The 27,967-nt window shown below is 41.2% G+C and overlaps 1 protein-coding gene across 1 annotated transcript; it reads right to left on the bottom strand.

The window, feature by feature from the left end:
* Positions 1 to 1,322: 1,322 nt before the first annotated feature.
* On the bottom strand, positions 1,323 to 27,724 carry SLC15A1 (solute carrier family 15 member 1). Its single transcript, XM_083855484.1, has 23 exons — positions 27,647 to 27,724; positions 24,389 to 24,411; positions 21,792 to 21,876; positions 21,567 to 21,708; positions 18,725 to 18,844; positions 18,435 to 18,534; positions 18,100 to 18,190; positions 16,145 to 16,228; positions 15,012 to 15,094; positions 12,447 to 12,533; positions 11,361 to 11,450; positions 10,058 to 10,102; positions 9,928 to 9,957; positions 9,718 to 9,806; positions 8,442 to 8,523; positions 7,671 to 7,796; positions 6,302 to 6,451; positions 5,869 to 5,918; positions 5,114 to 5,224; positions 4,869 to 4,968; positions 4,285 to 4,431; positions 3,319 to 3,426; positions 1,323 to 2,347 (listed from the first exon to the last, which is right to left on the bottom strand). Exons 1-23 carry the CDS (start codon positions 27,648 to 27,650, stop codon positions 2,159 to 2,161), a joined length of 2,136 nt encoding a protein of 711 aa, XP_083711610.1. The 5' UTR covers positions 27,651 to 27,724; the 3' UTR covers positions 1,323 to 2,158.
* Positions 27,725 to 27,967: the final 243 nt, after the last annotated feature.

Genomic DNA, 27,967 nt, shown 5'->3' with positions numbered 1-27,967 from the left:
TAGAATGATCAGCTGTTAATTTGATTCATTTCAGGCTGTCTTCTCTGTAACAGAAAATTATATGCAAAAGACCCTCTTAGCAAGTCTGATAGTCTAGACAGCAGCATGCTAAACTAAACACTGTCACATTTAGAAGTTAACTGTACCTCTTAAATGCTTAAAACTAAGGAACTGAAGACACTCAATTTCAGCCCAAAGACCAATTCCCTGCACACAACTTCTGGACACAGTCACAGCAATGCTGACTGGAGCTACCTTGGTAGGCATATGGATATTTTAACTTTAAGTACTTAAATCCCCGTTGAAAATGAGACTAAAATCTTGTCACACACAACTGTCTCCATTCTACCTAGTATGTAGAAAGTATTCTACAAAGTATTATTGGCTTTCTAAACATGAAGCACATCCATCATGTTGTAGACAAGTTTGTGGGTTTGCTAAAGCACTAAGGGACAACAGCTTATTGTATAAAAACTACACAGATGAACTGTATTCCAAAGGGAATAAAAGGTAGTGTTAAAATGATAAATAAACATTTCACCTGGTATGGACAAAGTACTAGGCAGAAGATGCTATTCTATTGGACATAGTTAGGAGATAATTTATTTTGCTTAATTTGCATGGCAGAAGAAAAGCTGGCTAGTCTGCCATAAATAAAACTGGTATAAAATTCCCGTAACTCCTCAGAAGATGGCAGGGAGCCAGTTGCTCCTGTGGCTGTTACAGTAGACCCTCAGTTCCACTGGCTGGGGGACATGCAGTATCACATATCCATGGGAAAGGCTCTCCCCAGATGACCTGAGAGAACAAGAGGGGACTACTGCCTATGGAGTAACAGGACTATCTCTAACACAAGCAAAGAGCACCTTGGACTTGCCTTTTCAAACTCCATTTGAAACTATCTTTGTGAGTGAGGGACTCTATTCTCAGTGCATATGGAGGCCTAGGTGCCAGCAACTCCAGTGGGAACAGGGAGCACAGGGGCCCATGCACCCGCAGTGCAAGCAGAACACACATTGCTTGAATATGGATGTCTGTGTCATCATTTGCAAATACCAAAATGGAATTGCTGTAAAGGATAAGAGTATTGGAAGACAGGTATGAAAGCAGCTGAAAGTCTGGCCAGGCTACTGGAGGGGCCAGTGAATCCAAGCTGCTGGAAAAAGTGTAGGATGTAGACCCTAAAGAATGAGAATTATCAAATCAACCACTGGCACACCACTATGCACACCACTGGCACTCCATAACATGGAGCACAGGACGACAGGAGCAAGTCCCATTAAGCAGCAAAATTTAGTTTCCTCTAGGATAAATTTGGTGAGTGTTATGGTATATTAATATAGAAAAGACCAGCACTGATCCATTAGTTTTAAGTGATAGAGCATGTAAATAAAGGCAGTAGAGAGGTGGTATTGAGTTTTGTTAACATGCAACTGTAAGCCATATTCTTAAAACACTTTCCTTATTTTGTTATAACACAGGTATTATTGCTTTTGCTTGTTCCAAAGGTCCTTTGCTGTTATCAGTTTACCTGAGTGGATACTTCTAATTTTAATTAAAGACATAACATGAGTTAAATGGGTAGTTAACAGGCAGACAAATATTATTATTATTACAGTGCGCATTCAAGTTACTTGGAACACAAACAACATTTTAATCTGATCACTGCCAGAGCTTTGCTCCCATTATCTATAAGGAAGTACAAAAGAATTTAAGGTACGTGTGACCTGCTGTTTTCAAGTAACAGTGATGCTAGAGAGATCATGCAGAGAGCTTGGCTTCAATTGCTGTTTCTTGGCAAGTCTTGTTTCTTTCACAATATAAAATTGAAATACAATATAAAAATACATCTTTTCAAAGGGTCCAATAGTTCCAAGTCTAATTTCAATATTCTAATGCTATTATATTTAAGAATGAGGTACATTAAGAGTGCAAATTCTGCTGGAGTTTCTTCAGGATACCACATTAGTACAAGAGAGAGACTAGTATTTTCCTGTTGCTTCCCTAGAGGGGCTGCACTTTAAGTTAAAACAGTTTTGCTTACTGTCTCCCACCAGACATGTAATCCAGAAGTGTTATTACTGATACCCTGATTCCTCTGATTGCAGGAGAGTGAATGGGATTTCCATAATTTAAAGACACTCCTTGAATACACCTTTTACATTCGAGAATCAGCTTCAGCTCCCTTTTCATTGTCATCTTGATCCTTCTTGTCTTCTTCCTTTTCTTGCTTGCTGAACTGAGCTTCAATCTCATTTGGATCAATATAGGTATAAAAAGAAGCCATGATAGCAAAAATGATGCAAACTACCAACAGCAGAGCAGCAAACAGCACATACTCTACCCACTGGGGAAAAAAAAAAAAAAAAAGGAGAATTTATCCACCAATATTCATTTGTCAAGAGTATTACACCATTGTAGTATTTTCAGGAAGTAAACTCAGAATGTGAAACTGAATATACGTAACAAGTATCATATAGCTTACAGGATTAAGTATTAATGAAATATATAATACATACTAAAGCAACTCAGAATTGAGGATCTTTCAGCATTTCTATGTTCACTGAAAAGCCAAAATTCTGTGAATGCTGAAAAATTCTGCAATCTCCTTTCCCTGGAGGAACTGGGAATTGAATGAAAGACTGAGAAGAAAACTTAGTCCCCTCCTTTTGTCAGATAATCTCTAAACTAGGCTGGCACTGTTCTGATTCCATTTTAAAAGTTTTACTGTTGACCTAGTGACCACAAATGTGGGCAGAGATCAAGACCAGAAACTGAAAAGCCTCAACATCTCTGTTTCATACTCCTTCTGATTTAATTTAGCTGAAACTGCCAGAGATGTTTCAGAGACAAGCTCTTCCCTCTCTCAGAGAGCCATTCTAATTCATTATAGAACACCACTAATAAATATAGTCTTGTACAACTGCTCTTCACCAGGACAGCCACAGCTTTTATGTCCCAAAGAATGAGGTTTGAAACCAGCAGAGCCGAAGAAGGGATGTGGCAAGGTTGTGGTATGCAGGTGAAGGCTCATTAGCAATTAACAGAACTTAGGTAGGTTTTGATTCCATTCATGCAGAATTTCAGCTCAAAAGTTCACAGATTTTCTACACTGCAATAAGAAATTTATGCAGAGATGGTAGAAACTGCTGCTTGCAAGCAAAGGGGCCTGACAACAAGAGTTAAGGATGGCAAACAACAGGTAAGTAGAAACCTTTGCTGAAAAGCTATTTGCATTATCTGCCATGATTCCCCCCTGGATTAGAACTGCTTTCTCATAGTGTAATATAATAGCACACCTACTGCTTGCACACTTACCTGCTTTTTGATTGTGGATACCCCAGCCACAATAATGACAATTATGTTACCAACAGCCACAGTTAGCAGCCATCCTGCCTGCAGCACTGCCTTCATGTTAGATGGGGCCTGTAGAGACAGACATTTAAATTTTAGTGGTAACACTTATTTTCTGATGCATTTACTGCATTCTTTACCTTACAGTAAACACTGTTTCTCTGCAGGGAAGAGGATTTCATGGTTTGGTAGGTTTTAGTGGTGGTTGGGGCTTTTTGTTTATTTATTTTTTCACATTAAAAATTGCTAGAGAGCTAAACAGGTCTGGAGAAGGCTTTGAGAAGCAAACTAACATCTTTTAGTGTGCTAACTAGCACACTAACATCTTTTAGTTTATACACGCTCACTAACTAACAGGCATATTTTACTTCTCAGGAACATATGGCACACGTGACATGAAGAAATTGAGTGGATCACCAGTAAACCACACCTCACAACATTTCCATCACTGCAGTTTCTAGATTCAGAATTAAGAGAAGAAATACACACAGCTAATAAACTGGAGTCAGAAGACAAAGGAATTAAAAGTGTATAACTAAACACTAATAAAAGGCTAACAAAAAGGCTGTATGGAGTAAACTGGTGTGGAGATAAAGTGCCCGTAACTTCCACATTTTGTATCTGAGAGCTCTCCAGTTTGATTTTACAGTAGCAGTACAGTTGCACTTATTTTCAATGGAAAGTCACATGTGAGAAGGAAATTTGAGGACTGGTAGTCAAGTCTTCAAATCATATAATTCAGCATAGCTTCATGGAAAACACCAAATCCTAGTGAAACAGGGCCAACTTGCATCAGCCTATACAGTCCTTCTAGGAGCTGTGAGGGACATAGCTGATCCGAGCAACAGCACAGAACCACCTCTTAAAAAACAATACATCATAGAAGATCTTAACTTGCACCAAGATTCTTAACATAAGAAGAATACCCACCTGTGAATATGAAAACTCCAGCCCAGTGACAGAGAACAGTACTTCTGCACATGTAAGAAGAAAATACTGAGGGATCTGCCAAGCCATATGGACTGTATTTGGTGCCATATCTTCAAAGTATGTTATGTTAAGTTCATTTCCACCACACTGGAAATTAAAATAGCATATTTAGGAACAGGAACAGTAATAGTGAGTGTGTGCAGTTAAGGCATTCTAAGCATATAGATAATCATATAGAAAGTTCAGAGTAAATAACAAATATTGCTTATGAAGCAATGAATACCTAGTTATAGAGTATAGTTTTTTTATAGCAAATCTCTAGTGTCTAACAGGGCTAAAGATTTAAGGCCATTAGTGGTGGTCATGAATTCTTTCATTACGTTATTTTCATAACTATCATTATTTTTATAATTAACAATGGTTTTATGTCCTGTTTAAGATACCAGAAGTCTACCATATGTACTTAAAGACAAGAGGAAATCAAAGGATTAAAGACAAGAGGAATAATTCTACAAGTGTTTTTTAAATTAAAGTATCAACATGTAAAGTAATTTATATTGTCCATCCAACAAGTGGCAACTCACACTATTAATTGAAATGGTATAGGCACCACCATATCCAAATGTCTTTGAAACAACTCTACAAGACGGCATCTGAGACGCTGAAATATTAATGATATATGTCCTGAAAAAGAAAAAACCCAAAACCCACAGTTCAGACCATAGGTGTAGTCAATTGCATGTATTACATATTTTAAAAAAGCTCTATGCCGTTTTCCCTAGGACAAGTATGTCTAGAAGGTTAAATTAAGATAAAGGAAAATGCTTACATGTCTGGTTTTGGAACGTCACTATAATTACTGACAGAAAGAGAATCCAGTAGTCCAAAATTCGTGTCACCCATAGTAACATTGATAGGATAAGGGAAATTGTTTATGAACCTGCAAAATGGAAGAGTGATTAAATACTGTACAAAACATGCATAAGTCAAAGAATACAGGTTTTACTTTTAATTATATATTCGCAGCACAACAAGTATCAAGTCCTCCCATTTAATGTGCTCTTCTTTTTTTTTTTTTTTTTTAATCAATTAACATTTTGGAAACAACTCTAAATCTCCTAGAAATGTAGCTAATACAGAAAGCCAGTTAGACCCCCATCAGCCCACTGCCTTCATAGAACATCAAAAGCAAGCCGCTATACAGCCAGTAGGGAATATATCTACAAGTGGGACATGTAGAAGAAAAGCAGAGAGGGGAGAAGTAGGAAGATACTTCTTACCTAAGATTAAAAAGGAGATATAGATATGAAATCCATGCCATTTGTCCAATAAAAAAGTCTAGGCAATGGGATGAAGCATACACTTCCAATTCTAGCTAAATTATACCCAAAACAGGTGTGCAAGATAACTTAAATGAATCATGATTCAGAAGTTATCTCATCCCCTAAAACATTGAGTGACATGTCCAGCAAGGCATGAGTTCCTACAGTACTGAAAACTACTTCAACATGAAGAGTCCACCAAAAGACAGAGTGAAGAGAGAGTCACACTACTGTCAAAATTTAGACACCAAAAAGCCTCTACCTGACGAGACTTTTTCCACTTGCTGGTTTTGATGTGATGTTGTCCTCTATCTGGTGGAAAAGACCATTATCAAAATATGTTGTTGGCATCAGAGAACAGCTTAAACATGCAGTATTAAACAGTAGTGGGAATTAATAGAGGTTTCAGAGGAGGACTACAGACCTTCCTCTTTAGGGTCGTACTAGCACACATCTACTAGAAAACACTGTATGACCACACATCTAAGTCTTGGTGGAAGGGTAGTTATCAAGGTAATTTTTTTTAAGGACATCCTGGTGTCCTCTCTGCAGCTCACCAGCCTTACTGGTACTGCAGACACCGAAAACAAGACAAAAGAAAAAAACTATCCAGAGCTTGTCCTCTCAGCTTCACACACTCCATATAGATGGTTGTCAAAACATTGATATATATCTTACGAAATAAGCAGACTTACCAAATCCCATTTGATCTTCATTTCACTCAATTTAAATGGCAAAGTGTAGCGATTTTCCTCTAGCTCCTTCAAAGCCACAGTTTCACTTGCATTTTCAGAAATTATGTGTAATGATTGCAGTTTAGAAGTCTCAAATGTCATGTAGCCAATCTACAAAGACAAATTGCCATGGATTTCTGTGCAACTGCATATTTGTTTACACTTTTGAGGGAATTTTATGGGCTCTGGGGAGGATCAGAAGTTTACAGTTACTTCTGAAATGCCAGAGATAACGAACAGCTCCTAAGTTTCATTTTCGATCGGTTTTCTACATCAAGCATTAATTCCATTTGATCATTATTTTTTATTAATTTAATTTGTTACACAAGCTTCAAAGTTGCATCAGCTTCCCATGAACATTATGGAATAGTTGTTATATTTTCCTGTATCTTGCTCCAGGTAAATCAGGCTTACCATAACGACCAAGTGAAATTCCATTTAGCCACAGAGGTAGCACTAGCATAAGATGCGATGCATTATTTTCCAAAAAGTAGAATTAGCATGTTTTAAATATTCAAAACACATTTGACCAACATAAAATATTTAAAACATTAATAAACATGTTGGTGCTACACTAAAATGGGCCTGTTGTTTTATAGGATTATCAAAAGCACTTTATAATCCACATCTGGATGGTAAAGTGTATATAATTGGGAATAGAGCATTCTATAACTTTCATTTTCAGGTATGTACCATGGCTGCATCAATCCCATGTCACTATACAGTTTGGGTGACCTTATCTTCTCCTCACAACTCTGTTTCCATGTAAGGCAAATCTGGAGGAGGTTGGAGAAGGATGTCTCCTCTTAAAGAGAAACAGAACTCCAGGCTATCAGAGAACACACTTTCTAAGATCCCTTATGAAAAGCATCCATCAGAAACATCACATTTTGCTGTCAGTAGAACTATCAATGCTGTGCTGTATGAGAACCTGAAAAAGTTAGTTGGCAGCAAAATCTGAAGCTTAATGTGTGATGTAGCCACAGAAGAAGCTCCCTGTTCAGGTAAGTCATTCCTCACAGTAATAGCAACCACTCACTAGAGCTGACTGTATATTTACTGAAGGAAGGAGGTACTTTTAGGAAATGGAACCTTTTTAACAAGAGTGAAATTTTCAACTAGTTCCAAGTTACTTAAGTTTATGAAAGTTTCTTGGAAAAAAACCTACTCTTGTCAAAACAAAGCAGCAATACTTCAAATACTGACATAGTTACCATTTCCATCCATTTTGAACCATTAGTTAAGAATGATTCTGACTTATTCCATTAGAATTTTTTTTCTTCATTAATTTTAATTAATTTTTAAATATTTCTCATCTCCGCTTACTTACCGCATCATTAGGTGCTACCTCCACAGTCGGAAGTTCAGGCTGGAACTGAACTGTTGCAGGAACAGCACCCAGATTTATTAATTTGATTTGAGATTGCCCAGCTGCAGGGAAAACTGGATAGGTTTTCTATAGGACAGAAGAAAAAAGAAACTTGAACCAGGTTTTGTTACTAGTCTCACAAGCTGCCTTAGGAAAGAAGTCTCTCATCTACAACAGACACCTCTAGATAGCTGTTCAGATCTTGGGATGCAATGGATTGGCACCCAGAGGTGTTGCCAATATCCCAGCTACAGGGGAAAGCTTCATTGGGTTAAGGCATGGCACCTCCCTTTGGGGCAAGGAAGGTTAGGGGAGGCAAATTCTTCCTTCAACAAGTGTCATCTTTGCTCCTGCTGTGATGATGTTTCCCAGACTGTAATACCTCACCTCCACTCTAAATATCAGAAGAGGTCAAACATACAAAATCGTCTTCTGGTAGGCCAAGCAAGTGTGTGGTTTTCAGCTTTTAGTCTCAGTTTAAAGATTGAGGTTGCCTTTAATGTATGATTTGTATTAACTGCAATGTGATGTTTTGCAGGATGGTGTTCATTGCTAGTTAATTTTACTACACCAATCACAGTATTGCAATATATTTCCCCTCCTTCTACTTCTATGCTTATATGATTGGCTCCAAATTTAGGAGTCTTGGTTAATTTTCCCCTTAAACACACCTTTTTTCCTGAATTAACAACTAAATATTAATAGTAAATACTCATGTGTGGCTGAACTTACATCTATTTGGACTTGCACAAGGGCAGCAGCAACAAAAGCCAGAGAGCCAAGGAACATCCCCACAGTCATCTTCTTCAGGGGCCTAGTTCAACAAAAGACATGTGAGATGTAAGAAAAGTGCCAATTCAAACCTTCAGCTGCTTGTTTTTTCTTTCCACTCTGGGAAACTCAAAAGGCCACAACTAGCACATTATCACCATTTGAAGGGCTGATGTTATTACAGAAAGTGTTCTGCTAAGCTAGGTACCTCTCAATTCATAGATACACTATCAGGACATACATCTTTCCTGCAGCATCTTAATAACGTGTTACTCTGCATCTGCTGGGCTCAAACACTGACTGACCATAATTATTAGGGTCTTGAAAAAATCTGGTTTTGTGGGAAGAAAAAACCCAATCTAATTTAATTGTTAGATGTAAAACAAGAAAGAGAGAAGAAGATATGCCTTTTAAAAAAGAGTAACAACTCTTTGTTACTCCACATTGCTATGTTTAAATAAGATTGAACAAAAACCATCAGGGAAATTTGTTGAATTAGGAGACATCTACTGGCATGCACTTAAGCTGTAAGGATAGATTTAGGTATCTATTTCGTTTGTGGCATCATTTATCCAGTGTAGAATATCCACAAATGAATGACAGTGTTTCCAGCACAGCACCCACACTAGATTTTTCACAGCTATACAGAAAAACAGCATCACACCTTAGCTCTTTGAAAATTGTTTTAAGAACTGTATTCTCTTCTGCCTTTCCAAGCACTTTTGCAACTGCTAATCACTTCATTACCAACATTGAAAAATAATTCGTAATGCCCCAAAGCTCCACCTAGAAGGATCTAGTGAGCCAGACTCCCAACTGAGATTGAAGGGGAAATGTCTCAGGTCTCAATTACTTTTAAGCCCAAAACATGGGAAATGCTTAGATGTATGTTGCATCTGTACCTCCTATTATTCAGGAAGGAGTGAGGGTAGACACAAGGGATATGGAAAACAATCAAGATCATCTCTCCTGCAATCAAAAGTTTTTGTCCTTAACTGAAAAACATTGTCACTCTTCTATTAGATTCTCCTCTTCTAATCTGTGGTGCCTCTACATACCATCTGCAGTATTCTGGATTTTTATATTTTAATTTCTTTAAGATATTAAACCATTTTAAATACACTTCTCTTTCATCCTTAGCTGAATGTTTGCACTTGTTACATTAGGGCTGGAAGAGCCAGTTAAAGAAACCACTAAAATGAGCCTCTGTTGCAGTCAGATAATTGCATCAACTTACGTAAAATTCAGCTTGCATTTCCTGATTAAAGGATAAACCAAGGAATCTACAACTGGGACCATTATAACAATCAGGATTGGATTCACAATCTGGGGAAGATGAACATGAGAAAAAAATTAAGTATTTTTCAAAGTGCTTTTTATAAGTAAGGGCAATATGTGTATAATCTTTCAGAAATACTTGAAATAGCCAGATAGAAAATTAACGTACCTGCATTTGGTCTGGTTGAACATGAAAACCCTGGTGAAGAAAAAAAGAAATAGCTTTTAATATTGTGACAACAAATAAAATGGGTCTGAAAAGTGTTAATTCAAGAAAAAATGAATAAAAAGTAACCTACAAAATCCCCATCCATTGCTGTGGCTTGCAGTGTCCATCTTGACCCCTTAATAAGAAAAGAAAAAAATTAGATTTCACAGTAAATCAATGTTCTAAAGTTCCTTTTGAGTTGTTTTCATAAATGAAGGGTTGGAAAAGACATGCAATACAGCAAAAAATAAAGCTAGCTTGCTATGGCAGTATTCTTACTCTGCAATGTAAACTTTTCAGCCAAGTGAGCCTCATGGCCCATTCCGCTTCATTTACTTGTTTTGCGAAATAAGGCAGAAAATAACTTAGATGCGGAAATCAGCTGGAGAGAGGGCAGGGCCATCCTGTGCAGGGCATGTCGTGTGCTGGGCACAGAAGGCACTCCAGGGTTCACATGCCGCTGGCCTGAGCCCGAGCAGCCCACACATCCATCCTTTCTTCATGCAGCCCAGAGCCAGCAGACAAGCCAGGGCTTGACCTGCCTGCAGCCCTCTGCCCCAAAAACCTGCCTGTAACTGGAACAAGCAGGGTAGACTTTAGGCCTGATGAGAGAAGAATGCTACCCCTGCATCTGTGGCGAGAGCCTTTGGCCACCCGTGACGCAGCACTATCCAAGATATTACCCATGGGAATGAGTATTGAGCTCTGAATTTCATAGCAGAACTGCCTAATTGTAACAGGTCACACTGACAGCTACAGCTAACAGGCACTGGACTGAAGCAGTAGAATATGGGGAGTCTGGACCAAACATCCTATCATCTGACTTGGATAAGGCTTTCAACCCCTGGTTATCTCAAGTATCTTCCTAAATTCATACTTCAGTGCTTAACTATGAATGCTGCTTTTGAGAGTCTTGAGCACCCAGTCCACCAAGTGAACAGGAATTACAGGCTTATACTTCTGCTTGAAGGTGTAAGGTATTTATAACAAGGCGTGAGTGATTAAGCAAACTGGCATCCAGATCATTTAAACCCTGTTTCTCCAGCTCATTTACATTAGGACCCTAAATTTCATCTGACAACTGACAGTTGAAGAAACATTAGCACTAAGAAAGCTTTAAATTACTGTTTCATCCCAAGTCCCGGGTTGATACAAGATTTGGAGAGGCCTTAGTCACTGAATCTGTCCTGGGTGTACTCAGATAAACCGAGATTGCCCCTGGCTGAAGATCATCTTGTACTGACACGATTCAGTGATTACCCTTTTGCAATAAAACCAGGATAAAGAATTTGTTTTTCCACACTCCCATAGTCACCTTTTATGTCCCATGACCTCAGAGTATGTACACTGACATGGTACAGCTCTAATTACTAAGCCAAACAATTTCTACTTACCTGCTGGTCAAAAACTGCCCAGAACATGGGGAGAGGGATGTAAAGGAAAAGCACCCTCAGCACCATCTTTGTCTGAGCAATCAGTTGTTTCTGCAGAAAATAAAAAAATACACAAGAGGAATTGGTTTATAAAAGGAAATAGAAAAAAAAGAAAAAAGAGAGACAGTTCCAGATTGCTACTCACATCATAGCAACAGGTAAAGACCCATCATGTCATGTTTACCCACACATTCAACTTTGCATGTTGTGGGTACATCTGATGATTTCTGTAAAAATAGTACAAAGTCTGCTTGTGTGTGTGGGAAGGGCTGCTAGTTAAAGGTGACTGATATGAAAGACTCAGGCCTCTGCATGTACACTGATGGCAGCATGAGATTCAGCACTTAGTGCCACATTCTTTTTCTATGAAGGGGGCATTTGAAGGACAGACAACAGAGGAATTTCACATAAGAACAAAGCATACAGGCAAAAGGAAAATAAAGGTGACAGGCTAAGGTTTATGCTGCCATTGGCAACGGGGCAGAATGGATAGTAGGCAAGGGCCAAGTTGGGCACTGTGGGATACAAGGCTTTGAGAATCATGGTAAGAAATTTTACTGAGGCTGGAGGGGATGCAGTGTTTACCTACTTAAACTGAAATTCCAAGGCATAATTCTGATGTTTCATACCAAGACAAGTAGAATGGCCCTTTGCATTAACCATGACAGGCAGCATAATTTCCCTTTTCCCCTCTGCAGCCATGAGATATAGGAAGTAGAGGAGGAAAGAGAATGCTTGCTATTTCCCTAACCAAAAACCTTAAATGTTTGTATTTGTTTGGCAAGGGAAACATCTTTTTTCTTCATCTCCCTCAAATTTCCTTGGACAGCCTATGATTACACAGAGCATTGAATCACATGGCTCTGCATTCTCCCACAGGAGCTGAGGAAAAAACCTGCAATGCCAGAACACTGAGGTTTGGCCAGAACAGCTACTGAATGAAGGAGACACCCAAAACTATTTGTCCAGTGTATGAGGCAATGGATCAGAGAAGAGAAGCTGAGGGTCAGCAGATGTCGCAGCACAGGAGGCTCCACCAGTACTTACATCATACTTCTCACTTGCCCAGTCCAGCCAGTGCTCTCTCTTGGGGAACTCCTTGCCGCAATGACGAAGCCTGTTTTTGATGGCAAACTGAGGAGAGACAAAATTATGTTTAGTGGGGCTACAAATATTTAAAACTATAAACTGTTTTGTCATTAGAGATGATGCTCCTGACTTCTTGTGTTTAGAGGGTGCTAAAGGTGACTTCTGTTAACTGCTCCAATCATTTGGGGAATGTTGTTTTTAAGGCCTCACACTGCATATCCAGCAGAGCATGCACTTGGGGTTAGGTGGACCAAACAGCTCAGAGCAGTCTCTCTCAATGTGGGTTGCTGTTAGGAGCTGGAAGATCTGCTTTATTCAGAGCTACTTACAACAGTAAACAGAGTAGTGTCATATGCACAGGTTTTCAGAGCTGAATGACTGTAGGAGTACATTTTACTATGAGAAGCTCCATCTTATAGGTATGTCTCATACCTTGACATTGAATATACACAAATGTGGTCCCACAAAGCTCCTAAGATTAGCTGCATGGAGTAACATGCACAGCCAAGCTGGGCCTTAGGAGCAGCACCCTAAGCAATGGCCAAAGTCACCTACAAAGATTTGGTTTTGACAGTGCTTACAAGATAGGCAATAGGCTGGGCTGTATAAAGCTGGCAGATCTGTAGAGATGTGTTGATTTGGCACAGCCTGATGTTTTAGTAGAGGGGAAGTGCCACAGCTTCCACCGTGTCTGACAGAGCCCATTTCTGATGGCTCTGAAGATGGACACACTACTGGCCCAGTTTGAGAGGTTGGTAATGCCTCTGTGATGACATATTTAAGAAGAAAATCCAAACAGAACACGTGGTTTTTTCCCCAGTGGTGGGCAGGTGCCATGTCGGTGCTGCCCGCAGCAATGCACTGACTTGGCGTGGCTCTGCCTAACTGCCCCTAACTAACCACACTGCGAGTGAAAAGGACAGGGCAGGTGGCAGCAGCTTCTCCTTCCCAGTGCCCTGCATGAAGACAGACATTAAATAGCACCAGTGCAACAGCAGCTGCCACATACACACAATGGTGGCAGGACTGCGGACTGACAGCACAAGCACGACAAGCAACAGAACCTAGACAAGATCAACTTCTCTGTGCTGTGGGATCCTGCAACAATCTTTGAATTACTAGAATTTGTTGGCAATGGTACCTACAAGCAAGTTTTTCCTCTAGTCAGAAAAGAGAAGGAAGTGAGGACATGAGGTGAAACAACATGGCAACACCCAAGGTCAATGGAGAGCAAAGAGCAGGAGGAAGTGCTTCAAGTGTTGGAGCCAAGATTCCCCTGCAAGCCATGATGAGGACTATGGTAAAACAAACTGTCCCCTTGTGATTTATCAAGTCCACAGGGGATGCAGAGATCTGCTCTCAGTCCATGGCGAAAGTGCTTACACCGGAGCAGGTGAATGTTAGAGGAAGCTATGGTCTAGTGGGAGATCTGAAAAGAGAGAGAAGGCCTCTGCTCCCAGAGGTAAAAAGAGAGAGCCCTTCCTTCCAAACTGGAACAGTCTATCCTTAAAAGACTGCACCCCATGGATGAGTGACCCATGCCACAACTATTTTGGAATGACTGTTTGCACTTGGGAGGGACCCTATGGCACAGCAGAAAAAAGACCCCTCTCTCTGAGAGAACGGAAAAAGATCTCAAATTATGAGCTGACCAAGACCCCCATGCTCTGTCTTCCTGTGCTGTTGGTGAGAAGAAGGGAGGGACTGGGTGGGGGGGGAAATGTGTTTAAAAAGCTAGATTTTGCTTCCTGCTGTCCTCCTCTGACTCTGTTAATAGTAAATCTATTTTACATCTTTAGATTTGAACCTGTTTTGCCCTAGGAGTGGTTTTTTTTTTCCCAGTCCTTGTCTCAACTCACGAGCCCTTCGTCAATTTTTTTCCCTCTTCTTTGCCCAACTGGAGCAAAAAAAGCTAAGCGAATGACTCTATGGGTGCTTGGCATTTGGCCAATGACAAACCACAACAATGGAGAATGAAGAAACTCATACATGAATAAATGTGATCTCAAAGTTGAGGGAGGCACTGCAAAATTGGGACATGCTGTGCTATTCATGTAGATTCCACTCCTTTCCTTGCAGGATCACACTGATGTGCAATCCCCCAAACTTCCTTAACACTGTGGGGATCAATAAGCCTCTACATTGTAACTAATATTCTTTTAATAAGTAATAAGTTTTTGCTGATAAAATGTACTAGTAGCTCTGCTCTCGACTCAGCTCAAGGCACGTTTGTCTCTTTCCGCATAAAGGTGCACAAACACAGACAGAATAATTCCCAAAGGCTGGGATAAGCTTTTACATAACAATGACATTTTGTTTTCTATGTGTATAAATCCACATACAAATCAAGTTATGCATTAAAAGACAGTCTAAATCTGGAGATGTCAGTAAGAAGCCTTCTGTAATAAAGCAAAATACTTCAGAAACTTTCCTCATATTAAGACAGATTTGTGATTTAGGCACATTCACAGAACAGTATTAAGAATTGCTGCCAGGGGTTTGGGGAATGTAAGCAGTACTTACTCCAACACATTTGGAAACTTCAAGTATTATATTTCCTTGTGGTTTAACTTTCTTGTACATTTTGCTTCCAATTACGAACACAACTACAATATGCAAACAGAAACCAAAAGCAACTCAGGATTAAATTAAAATAGTGGCAAATAATTTGCCATGGAAACTGTAAGTCAAGGAGTTAAGGGTGGGAATAAGCCTCCTAAGAAGCAATGCAATTGCCTATTCACATACTATCATACAGTAAGACCAATCAAATGAATACCAGCAGATTGCTTCTATTCAAGACAAAAGAACTAAATCTGGAAACTCTTACAGTAAGTGCTCAGTGGGAGGTTAGCTTGATTGAGGGATGGTCCAAACAAGGGCCATTTAGGACCTTGACTCTGGCCTTGCTGTAGGGGCTCTGTTTCAGGAGCTCAGGATGCTGCAGCTCCACCTGAACTGCAGAACACACCAAGGGGTCCTCTGCTCCCTGGCCCAGGAATGTTGCTCAGCCTCATTGTCCCACAGCCACTGTCCAACCTGGACCAGGCTCATGGGCAAGGTGAGGTCACTGGTAGCTGGGTGGGCTCAAAGGACAAGGACCATAAGGGATACTGTAGTACATAATGGCATCCCCAGTTTCTTGGTCAACAGTAAGGCTCAGGGACAGGCTCAGGACCTGTAGCACAGCTGGTAAAAATTCAGGTGTTTGAGAAGTACTGACATATCAAATACGGGATTTCTCCAGTGCAAGGACAATTACCTCATACAGTTTACAGTCCTGGCTGGACTAGAGATAATGTCCAAAACACACATTTTCTGAGAGTTCTCACCCTACATTCAAAAAATCTATTTGTACACACCAGTAATCCAAGAAACATAGGCAGTTATTTACATAATGTACAGAATTCAAAGATATATTCATGCCTCACCCCAGCCCCATCTGACTCTCCTGGTAAATCAGTCTCTTCTGTAAATGTGAGTACCTCAGATTAATCCCACCCATCTCCCCACACAAGAAAAAAATTTAAGTCAAAAATTGCAGAAATGATCAGGTATTAGATGTTAATACCTGGAGATTTCTATCATATCTTCATTATTCTAAGATTATTATCATCTAATTACCGAGGCAACACGATGGCAAGAAATTCACCTACCCAAGGCAACAGCCATGAGGATTGCGGGAACTCCAAACGCGAGCGGGTAACATTCCTGTTTGGCATGAATGCCACACTGTGAAGCTGAAGTAAAAAGCAACATCCAATAAAAGTCCCAGTCAGCATTGCTGATGTTTTCCATTTGTTTTCTGTTCTTTGCATTCACTGTTAACTCATGGGGGAACAACAAACCTGCTGACATCCTCAGAGGGGAGGATCAGTATCCAACTTATCTTTCATTATTGGGAAGAGGAATTAAATATCATGGAACAGTTGGGGTTGGAAAGGACCTCTGGGCATCACTGGGGCCAAGTGCTCTGCTCAGCTAGGGCTACCTGGAAGCAGTTGTCTGGGATGTGTCCAGATGGCTTTTGAGTATTTCCAGAGCTGGAGACTCCACAACCTCTCTGGGCAGCTTGTGCCAATTCTTGATCACTCTCAGAGTGAAAAAGTGTTTCCTGATGTTCAGAGAGAACCTCCTGTGTTCCAGTTTGTGCCCATTGCCTCTTGACCTGACACCGGGTACCACTAAGGAAAGCCTGGCTCCTTCCTCTTTATTCTTTCCCATCAGGTATTTTTGTAATTTGATAAAATGTCCCTTTTGCCTTCTTTTCTCCAGGCCAAACAGTCTAATGCCTCTCAGGATCTCCTCACAGGAAATTTATATCTTGTTTTACACTGAGACATGAAGAATTACACTAGAAGGATCAAAAGCATGTCCTTAGTGAGAAAGGAACTAGATTACAAAAGTTTTGGGTTACATTCATAAACAAAGATTGTAGTAATGTAAGTGTAGTTTGTTGAAAAAAAATCCCAATCACCAGCCCCCTCCCCTCCTTGGCATTGGTCACAGATTTGACTCTATCAACTTCAAGCACACATCCTAAAGGGATGCTACAAGTACAAACATAGCTACCAGCAATATAAAATAAAAGACTAAACAAAATTATTACATTCTTCACCATACTTCTTCTAAGAGGAGAATTAGAGAGTATGGTTCAGGGAAAAAAAAATTAGCTTGTAGATAATTAATGTCTTGATTTAGTTGTATTAGTCTTCTGGTTAAATTTCTCCAGGACATTAGTTTATCACTTCCCTCAGCTCAATTTGTCATTTTTTTCCAAGGTATTTTTCACCTTGTATCAGAAAGGAAGTAAACTACATACTGTCCCCTATGCATCTCTACTTCCTTTTTTTGGGAAAGGATAGAATTTGCATTAAGCAGACATGTAAAACTCTTCTACAGAGTCTATTCCTGTCAAGAAATCCAAAGGCCAGAAGTTCAGCCCAGTGCTTTTGGGTTATTCCAGAATTCACATGTTGTTTCCTTGCTTTTGAGAAAAACAGCCTTTTGAAACTGCTGGCAAGTGCATCCATATGGCACCATCTGTGCAGGCTTGTCACAGAAATCCCTGTGCATATAGGTTACCAAATTGCTGGGTTTTGTTTAGGATCATGCTATTCTTTACAAACAAAAGAGAACATAACTTTCTTATTTAACAATAAGAAAAATTATTTACTTTCTCACATGGATTAATATATTCCTACATGCATAGACCCTTCTGTACTAGCATGGGCATGCTTCCAGAGGAGAAGGCTCTCTTCCCTTCCTTTCTCAAGAAGCAATACAACTCTTTCTAGTGTGATAGTGTTTAAGGTATTGGAAGAAATGACACAGTTGTACCTTTGTGGAATTAAAACATGCATTAGCCATAGAAGCTATTAGCTCCAGCATGTCTTTTGAGATCTAGTACTCTGATCCTATAGACAATTAAGGTTTTCAACTGGCTTGTTTTTGAGAGTACCTCATCTCTGAGAAGCTGGATGACACACTGAAGACTATTTGCTAGATAACTCATGTGTCAGAGAACAGAACTTTAATTTAAACCTAACTGGACTGCAATCCAACATTCCTTTTCTGGTGTTTAACATTGTCAACAAACATGTGACCTTACCTCTGAGAGTTGGAGTGATTAGAGTAGATAACAGACTTCCAGCATTAATGGACAAATAAAAGAGAGAAAAGAAGGTACTTCTTTGCTTTTCCTACAGTAAAAACAGAAAGATATTTAGAAAGGCTTAGCCGCAACCACAATGATGAGCCTAGATCAAAAAATCAGCACCTCTGGTTTCAAAATTCAAGATAAATAATTAACTAGCTCCTTCTCCAGCTCCTCAGGAAAATCCCACAGTAATGTACCTGTCTAAACAGGCATATTATTAGAGTACTATAATAGTCAAACATTAGTTGGAGTGTCTGTATAACTGAAAATCTGGAAGACATTGTTACCTGGTCATCTTCAAACTGATCTCCACCAAATGCTGACACACAAGGTTTGATCCCACCAGTACCAAGGGCAATAAGGATCAAGCCAATCATGGACAGAGCACTGGAACAAAGGAGAAAAGAAAAAGAAAATAATTTTGTGCTAGTTCTTACAGCATAAGTCTGTATGACATAATAGACTGGTTGACATAATAGACTGGTTGAAAGACAGTTGAAATTCAAGTAACATAAATTTAAGTTGTCCCATCCTTCACTAGCCTGGGAAAAAGAAAAATGTGTACAAGGCTACTCACATGTTCACTGCTACATTATCAGGAGCACCATCCTGGTTGCGATCTGTCAGATCACTTATGGAGCCCACAGACAGCACTGTCTGCCCAATTGCATAGACAATGGACAGGTAGAGAATGGTTCTGTTGTCAAGAGAGAAGATATAATTTCTTAGATATGTTAACACACTTACACACAGATAATTACATGGCTAATGCAGACTTTTGCTAACTTTTAAGATTCCTGGTAATGAAAACAACTAACAGATACAGTAAGTTATGGACTGAACTTGTCTAGAAGGTACTATAAAAATCTGGCCACATGCCACTGCCACAATAATTCTATTATTTTTATTATCATAATTATTCTAGGTAGCCTTTCATTAATTAAGCAAGGTAAGATAACAAATGGATTCTATAGGTATCACTAGGTCACAGGAAATACTTAAATATCTTCAGTGGTTGCCTTTTTAATGACTAACTCAAGAATGCCATTTTCATATTTTTTACATGCTGAAGATCAAATAGACTCCTCTGTAAAACTAAAATCTGCAATTTACACTGATTTGGGTATCATTAAACAGTCAGTCACTATGTTATTTTATATTTTAGTTGCAGGAGTAAAGAAAAAAGAAAAATCAAAAATCTGCTTTGAACATGGAAATTCCCCTGAAAAACAACTCTATACCCCCACTCTCTTGGCTGTAAGTGTACCAACATTTTTACACTTGGATCTGAGTGAGAGCAACACTGAAGAGTGCAGGCTGCAGGCTTTCAGCCTGACTTCCTCTTCCAGGAGGTGCCTAGGATGATAGTATTGTATAATTACCAGTCCCCCTACCCTGGCTTTCATGTCCAATCCTCTTTTCTGTAAGTAAAAACATATTCCATTTTAACTTTTTTGGACCTTAAGTGCACGGCTGTAGTTTAACCCATGTTCACTTGTGTCCTTGGGTGGGCCTCCGTTCAATAGGCACAGACACAGGTCTCCAGTTTGGAGGAAAACCAGGAGGAACACAATGCAATGATGTGAAATTATTTAAAAACACAGTTTTCAGGAGTAGTCCCAAAGGCAGTGCAAGGCCTGACAATGAAGGACAATGCTCAAAGACCTAGAACAATCCAGCTACTCAACATAGGCAAGAGATCCTCAGAGCAAGCTTGAAGAAGCACCCTAACACAAGAGGGACATCAATCAAGTTCCCCTTACTTTAAAACAAGCTTCCTCTGACTTAAAATTGCCCTTGCCAGTAGCAGAGTAAAAAAAATCTTTGAAATGGGGCAACAAGGAGTCTGCTATTTAATGGTATTTAATAGATACAGTTGAATGGGTTATTTTTAAATAGTGCTTCTATAGAGTTACTTTAATTACCTAACAACCTGGGAAAAAGTTTCCAATTGAAGTTGAACCTGACCTGATCAGGAGAGAAACTTCTGCATTTTATTTGTGGGGCTTATAAACCTACTGCAAAGACTTACATAATTGGCAGTACATTGATGGCACACAATTAAAAAAATAATAACTGTGATTTCTGTAGTATTTTCCCCAAGAAATTCAGATCCAACAACACGTGAGTGGGTCCCAGCATGCTCCTTGACAGACACTGCACAAAGTACATGCACTGCGGAAGATCAGAGTCACTCCGTTAAGAGCACTTAACAGTGCTTAAGTAATCTCCTCTTCCTCTTGTCATCATAGAGTTTTATAAATTCTTGTTTAAGCCTTCTTCATGACATTTTGCTGCATTTTTGGGTGTTAAACACCAATGGTGTATCCTAAAGCATGTTTGCTCTTGTTTAAGCCATCCTAACAAGCTCGTTGTTAAAGGTCTGGGCCTTCAGTTGTGGCACTGGCATATCCAAGTACCAAAGAGAAGAGATGCAAGGTCTGCAAAGCTTCATCTTGATAAAATGAGTAAAAGCCAAAATAAATTTCAAAAATAAACCACAGCATCTAAACAAGGGAGCGCACAATATATTCAGGCTGCAATCTGTAAGACATCCTGCTAGTTGCAGTGAGTTTGCACTGCTCAGAGCAGCTGCTCAGAGCACACAGGGCTGTGGTCACAGCCCTGGGCTCCCAGGGGCCGTCACTGCAGCTGAAGAAGACAGTGCAGCTGACTGCACATCTCTAATCTCTGGGAGACCTTTGGCAAGTCCGCTTATGTTCATGGCTCATAACCCTCCATAAAATCTTCATTGTGCTTTCTTTCAGGCAAAGTAAACACTTTTAGAATCAAAACATCAGGAAAGGAGAGAGAGATAAAGCTGTTGGAAATAATCTGGTTACATTTCAAAGCACTTCAGTGGTACTATCCTGACCAACTAGCCTGCAGCTAAAGACACAGATGACATCATTTAGAGAAAGGATTGCTACTCACTAAGACCCCTCACTGGTCTGTCAATTCTGAGATCACATAGTATTTTAAAACTAATTCTAAGGCCCAGTTAACACCAGATAGTGCAGTAATTCACTATTTCATTGGCCACTTGCAACAAGTAAAGAGACTGTCCTATGTAATTATAATCCCCAGTATCTATTTGCACAGCGTGGTGAATAGCCTCCTTTGTTTTGCTTACATTTTTTTCCAGGTGAGAGGAAAAACATTCAACATGCTGGGAAAACATGTTATCACCCTTAACCAACTAGCAGAACTGGAACATTTGTTAATTCACAGTGCAGTTTCAAGTTTGAGCTGAATCAATTAAAACCCCAAGCTTTAGTGAAATAAAAATACTATCCTGGAGTAGTCAACACAAGCTCTGAAGCTGTTGTTCACGGCTGCAGTTTTAGGTGATGGTTTAAGCACCATTGATTTCAGGTGAGCTTTCAAAGTCTTGGGTTGCTTTCTGAGGAAGCACTCACTTAAACTTTCCCAGCCAAGAGTCCGCAATGATTGCTCCAAGGATTGGCGTCAAGTAGCACAGCGCAACAAATGTGTGGTAAATGGCAGTGGCAAAGTTTTCATCCCAGTGTAGGAAACGTGTGAAATACAAAGTGAGCACAGCTGTAGGAAGAACAACAAAGCAACAGGTTACAAACTCATGTCAGGCCTGGGTAATGCTCAGCACAAGGAGACAAGGGACATACCTTTCATGCCATAGTAGGAGAACCGCTCGCAGAACTCATTGATGACGATGAAGAAGATGCTCACAGGGAAGCCAAGGCAGAGCAACTGCAGGCAAGAGACCACGTGAGCTCAGAGCTATGCAACCCAGACTAACACTCTTCACTGCAACCCACAGCTTAAGCAAGCTCAACATGGACTCAGTGGGTGTGAGTAGGTACTCAGGGTCTGGAGGCTGCACAGGCTTCTGTGGCATGACAGTAGTTTACCTGAACCAGGAGTCAGTTTTCACTTTCCTCTCTTGGTCCCCAGAGGTCTGCACACTTTTCATCTGCCCTTTGCAAGAGACTTTTAGCAAGGCTAGAAATTACTTTCAAGTGTTGTGCTAGGCACACTTGAGGTCTCCAGCACATAACCCTTACAGCAATCTTGACTGGTATCAAAAAAATATGCAAAAAGCCAATGTTTTTGGAAAAACAAAAAATCAAAACCTGAAGCCAACCAAAAATGCACAATGCCAAACCCCTGCAGTATACCAGTTAAAAGCTTGGGACTATTTTTAAGCATCTGTAATTAAAACAAATAAACATTTAAACTTTTCATTCAGACAAATCTCTCAGGAAAACTCCTTATCTTTAAAAATACTCTGCTTGATGAAAAATGTTTGGATTGCAAAGGTTTAGGAATAAACTAATCTTTATTTTGTGCGAAACGGGAATAAGTTAACTTTGTAGGTCAAAAGGAAAAAACCTTAATCATGCCTGACACAAGTAAATTGGAGAGCCAGTGTCTCCAGAAAAACCTCAACAAACAACACAACACTTGGAGATTTGGGTGCTACAACAGGCTATTTTTGGGAATCCTGCAAAAGAAATGAAAATAAGAGAGTGGCAGGGGCATTGCTGACTGATCTGACTCAGTCATGAGGATGCCTGAGCAGCCTGAACAGCATTGAGCCTTGTTGTTTGCAGAACCAAGTACATACTGCATTATCCTACCCATGGTTTGGTAACAGGCTTCACAGTAAGAACCCAATCTCAGCTGAGGCAAGAGCCAGGTGGGACTCCTCTAGCTTTAGAGCACACAAGTTTTGAGTCCTAAATATAAACTTGTCACTCTTGATTTATCGCATCCTCCAAGGGCAGAAAGAGGTATCTCCAAAGGAAGGGTATTTACATGTATTCCAAAATTAAATAAAATTCACTTGAAGCTGCCCATTTCCTTCAGCTGAAGGCAGCAGGAGGTTTGGACAGCTACCCACAGCTTGGACACAGGTGTTGGTGGACTCTTCTTCACACAGAAGAATGCTTTGTGCCTTGTCCACACAGCATTCCCCTAAGCCATGCAAATGGTCATGGGATGGAGAGTCACACACTGAAGCTTTGGTTCAGCACATGTTAAGTTAGTTACTGAAATAGTAACCCAGGCTATGTGACTTGTAATTGGGAATAGCCCAGATGGAGAGGAGGGAATGTCTGCTCCTGAAGCAAAGACCTCCCCATGTCTGTCCTGCCTACAGAGGAAAAGAAAGACAGAGAAGTCCTGGCCCAGGAACTGGTGGGACTCATCTCCACCTCAATTTCACAAAACCTTACTAAAATCTTTTGACCACCTGGGGTTCTCACAAACCTCCCCAATGTTTTGCCATCACCCTACTCAAGACTTTATTATTTAGGAGGGTGTTACATGCTGATCTGAGGAGGTCACAATCCAGCAAGGCCAGATTTTTGTTTCAAGCCACTAGTGCTTCTGTGCCTGGTGGAGCTGTCCTGCATTCCCATGTTGGCACTGGTGGGTTTTTACTGGCTACCCCCAAACTGGAGGGGGTCTCCATGTCACAGTTGGAGCTGAGTCATGGACAGGGGCAGGCAGGAGAAAGCTACTGGTTCTTTCCCAGGGACAGGCCTTCTGTTTTTACAAGATGCTACAAGCAAGAAGAGACTGTAATCCTGGCTAATATATGATGTGTATTTGTCCTTGTTCCTTGTTTTGCACTGTACCATCCTCTGTTACAGTATGCATATGCCCATAAACCACACATCTACCAAAAACTTTTCTGTTGTTACCCTCATTGGTCAGGAACACCAGATCCACCACCGCAAAGGTAACTTGAAAGGTTATCTTTTATAATGCCCTCTGTAACCTTGCCCTGCCCTAGGGATGCCACCATCCTGCTCCACAGCTTTGACTTTGGCTGCTGAGGAAGCCAGTAAGCTGAGTAAAAGCCACTTGCAAGTAAAACCTTACAAGATAAGAAATGCAAAGGCAGAGTTAGGGTTGCTGAGACACGTCATTAACAGTTCAAAGATTCAAGAGCAGTGATGATAACTCAGCCACGTGCAGGATGGGCTCCAGGGACCAATTTCCTGCCTACCAATGTCTGCTCAGTCAGCAGAGGCTCTTCAGATATTTTATCATGGTGATGAGCAAACTAATGCTTAGCTAGAACTTAATAAATTACTAGGCTGCTTTTGCACATGTTGGCCAGTTAGTCATTATTGTATACATTTAATGTATGTTTATAGGGTGATTTTTATTTTGGGCACTGCTAACATTACTAAAACAATGTAACCCAAAGAAGTCAGTCGTGCAACTTTTTATGAGGGAAAACAGTACTTACCGACTTGCCGATACTTTTTCCACCTGTGGAGGGAAAAAACCAAAATACAAGTCAATGGCAACTAATAAGTAATACTCCCCTAAAACCAATGGAAGATTCAAAAAAGGTTCAAATCTAATTACATATTGAAATATAAACACAGTACTGGTCAGGGTGAGTAAATTTTCAGTTTATTACAGGGAGACTTTTCATAGTTACTTCCCTTGATAGGCTTGGTTTTTCAGGGTGCGCATAAACTCATATACTCCCAGGAGACGCTCAAAAGGACTGATGAGTCAAAGCATCCCATGGCTGCTCACCACACATCATTCAAGGTGGTGGTAAACCACCAACCCACAGATGATGAGTCCTGTTACAATTCACTCTTGGGGATGTTACCTTAAAGGCAAGTCAAGATAAAGAATGGACTCAAGATGCCCTGCTGGGGAAGGAGGTCAAGTCCTGAAAAGAGGACTGAATATACAGCCCCAACTTAGTGACCCACTTTAGCAGGCATTCCCATAACCTGAATATTAACCTAGGAAGACCAGGAAGCATAAGGGGGGGTCCCACTGAGGGCAGCAAGAGCAGACAGCTGCTTGCAGTCCAGAAGTCACTTCCAGCTGCTCTTGGCAGGCCCTCTACTCCTGGCAGCACCCAAGTAGTGCTCTTCAGGGCTTTCTCAGCTCAGGAGACAGGCTTGAAGGCTGAGATTTCACTATGTCAGATAAAGGCCCCGTGCCCAGATAGTGGATGTCAACATTTTTCCATAAAAGCACGTGAGCAAGCTCATTATCATTATGATAAGACCGATGTGAACTTTGAAATCCCTGCTTGTGAATCAAGTCAGCCCATAATATATCTCTATAAGAAAAGTATGTTTGTGAAAATCATTATTTAGTCCATAGTCCACAACAGATGAAAACAGCTGACAGCAACACTATAGTGTTTGACACGATACTAAATCAAGTAATTTTCAGAAATCACTAAACAGATTATTCGGATCCTTTCCTTCACTGCTGTGGACAAATACCTTCACAACAGAAACAGTAGTGCTGTGCAGGTGATTCAAGAATATGTTTTCCTAGAGAGCAAGCAACATTCTGAAAGAGCTAACATACCCAGTTCAGGGCACATGCATGTACACAAGTTATTTTAGCTATTGGCAATGTCCCTTCCACAACCCATATCAGCAGATACACCAATGGATATCGAGGTGTCAGCAATAGCCAATCTTCATATCAGCACCTTATTTCCACTTGTTGGCCTTTCCAGCACATGTGCATCACACTGCCAGTTTTTAATAACATGTACAGAGAAAAACAGTTTGGGTAGCTGACTCTTATCTCTTAGTTAAGCACTGGGCAAAAAATATTTAGCATCTGATTGTTGGTTGAGTTCGGGGGTTTTTCTGCTTTCTTGATGGCAAAAGTATCACCTCTGCAAGAAACCTTATACAGAGGACATCACAGAGGCAATTTTTTCAGACAACATCATCTGACTTTGATGTTTAAAAGATACAATTATTTCTAAATATTTTGACTTTACCCTTCTGGTCTCATTTACAGAGAAGGTTGGGGAAACTCCAGATAGCATTAATGCCAACCTTTCAACACAAGCACCTAAACTGAGGACTCCACTGTCAGGCAGCTTCAGGGTTTGACCTACAAGGCACAGAGCACCCACCATTTTGTATCATTTTCAGTGATAAATCTGAAGTTTGCTAGTGGCATGTTGGAGCAGTCCCTCTTTGCGGCAACCTTTACTCCCTCTTATTCTTTCCCCACAAAGGATGACCTGCAGAACTGCTCATTTTCACCACAAAATACCAAAGAGCTCCACATTTTTCAATAGAAAGGTCTAAACAGTTGTGCGCTTTATATTCCCTTAAGATATTTAATATTTTTTAAGACATGTAAAGTCAACAGCCACTCAGTTCTTGGCTTCAGCACCACATCTAAATAGTTATCAGTGGGCCATTCTCTTCTTCCCAACCTTGCATTCAGGTAGGGCAGGCTTGTAACTCCAACCCCTTCCCACCAGTGTGCTCCCTTCCCTGTAGACACAGAGATGTAGAGGATGATGCAGCTTTTGCAGCTCCCAGTCCATGACACAAGATGGGAGCACACTGCCTTGCCCCATGCAGCCATCACAGCAACTCTGCCTGGATGAAATGCTTCCTTCTACAATCCTGTACACACCCATACTGTCACCTAGGATGTTTCTGGCTCCAGAGCAAGCAAGCCTACAGTCCTGACATCTGACTTGGGGCACAGACAAACCTATTGCCTCTGCTCCCTGGAGCAGCCCTACAGCACCTTCACAAGGATGCTGCTATCATCAGGACATCCCCCCCCAGGAATCCCTGCTTTACACCTTGCTATTCCAGAAAAACACCAACACACACCATCCAAGGAAATCTATAATGCAGCAAGCCTGATGTTAAATGAGCAGACACAGCTGCATCCCATTTCTTTCTCTTCACAGAGCTATAACCATTATCTTGGTTGTCTGTTCAAGCCAGCAAGACCCCAATTCACCCCTCGCAGCACCATGGACAAGTTCTGCCTGCTCAGTACCACAGTTGCTTGTCCCCAGAACAGATTTGCTTGCTGAAGATGCAATGGGTTTATTTCATGGGTTGGGTTTATTGCGGGGTGGAGGGTAGGCATTTCAGGTTCCTTCTCTGTGTGAGACAAGGTTTCTCCAGCTCCTCTGTACTGTGAGAGACACCAATACACTCAGACACTGCGGGACCAAAGGTCCAACAAAGGGCAATGGAGAGATACATCGCAAAAAAGTTGGTTTTGTACCTCTACTACTCCATGCTCCAGCTTAGACAGGAAAAACTCTTCAGGATTCATTAGATAAATGGGTTCTGCCCTTGTCTGAATCTGTGTATCTATGTATTTTAAAAACACTAGGTCAACCCTAGGCAAACACTGTAAGTGAAAAAATCATTGTTCTGCAAGGAACACCAGGTTTAACTTGCGCTCAGATCTCAAGCTCCACATGCCTTAAAAATGTAGAGTAGGACAAACCTTAGCGGCCAGGGGCTCAGCACACAGAGCTTACAGAGACCGAGGCACCATCTCTCGGCTCTCAAGAGCAGAGACCCAAGAGTCCCCGGGGACTTCCTCAGCCCGACACCGAGCGGCTGTGAGCTCACAGCCCGGCTCGGAGGGAATGCTGGAGGGAAGCTCATCCCGGGGCGGCACCGGCATCCCTCCCGCGGCCCGGGCACCGCCACCCCCTCCGGCCGCCCCATCCCACACCTACCCATGTCGCCGGGGAGGTCCTGCCGGAGCGCTTGGGGCTGAAAGTCGGGAGGAAGGCAGGGAAGGAGGGGAGGAAGGCGCCGGGGGCGGCCGGGCTTTAAGGGCGGCGGCGGGGCTCCGCCTGGCCCGGGTGGCGCGGGGCGGCGCCGGGCAGGTGTCGGGGCGCGTCGCTGTCGCTGTCGCTGTCGCTGTCGCCGCGGAGCCGTCCCGGGGCTCACCTGCCGCCCGCTCCCCCGGCGGCGCCAAACGAGGGCTGTCACCGCTGCCGGGGCTGGCTTCGCTCTCCCGCCCGCGGGGAGCCCCGGGACAGCGCCGTCGGCTG

The sequence above is a fragment of the Zosterops lateralis genome, assembly GCF_965231275.1.
Source record: "Zosterops lateralis genome assembly, chromosome: 2".
Classification (NCBI taxonomy): domain Eukaryota; kingdom Metazoa; phylum Chordata; class Aves; order Passeriformes; family Zosteropidae; genus Zosterops; species Zosterops lateralis.
Note: the sequence above shows the minus strand (reverse complement) of the source record. Positions and strands in the feature narration are given on the sequence as shown.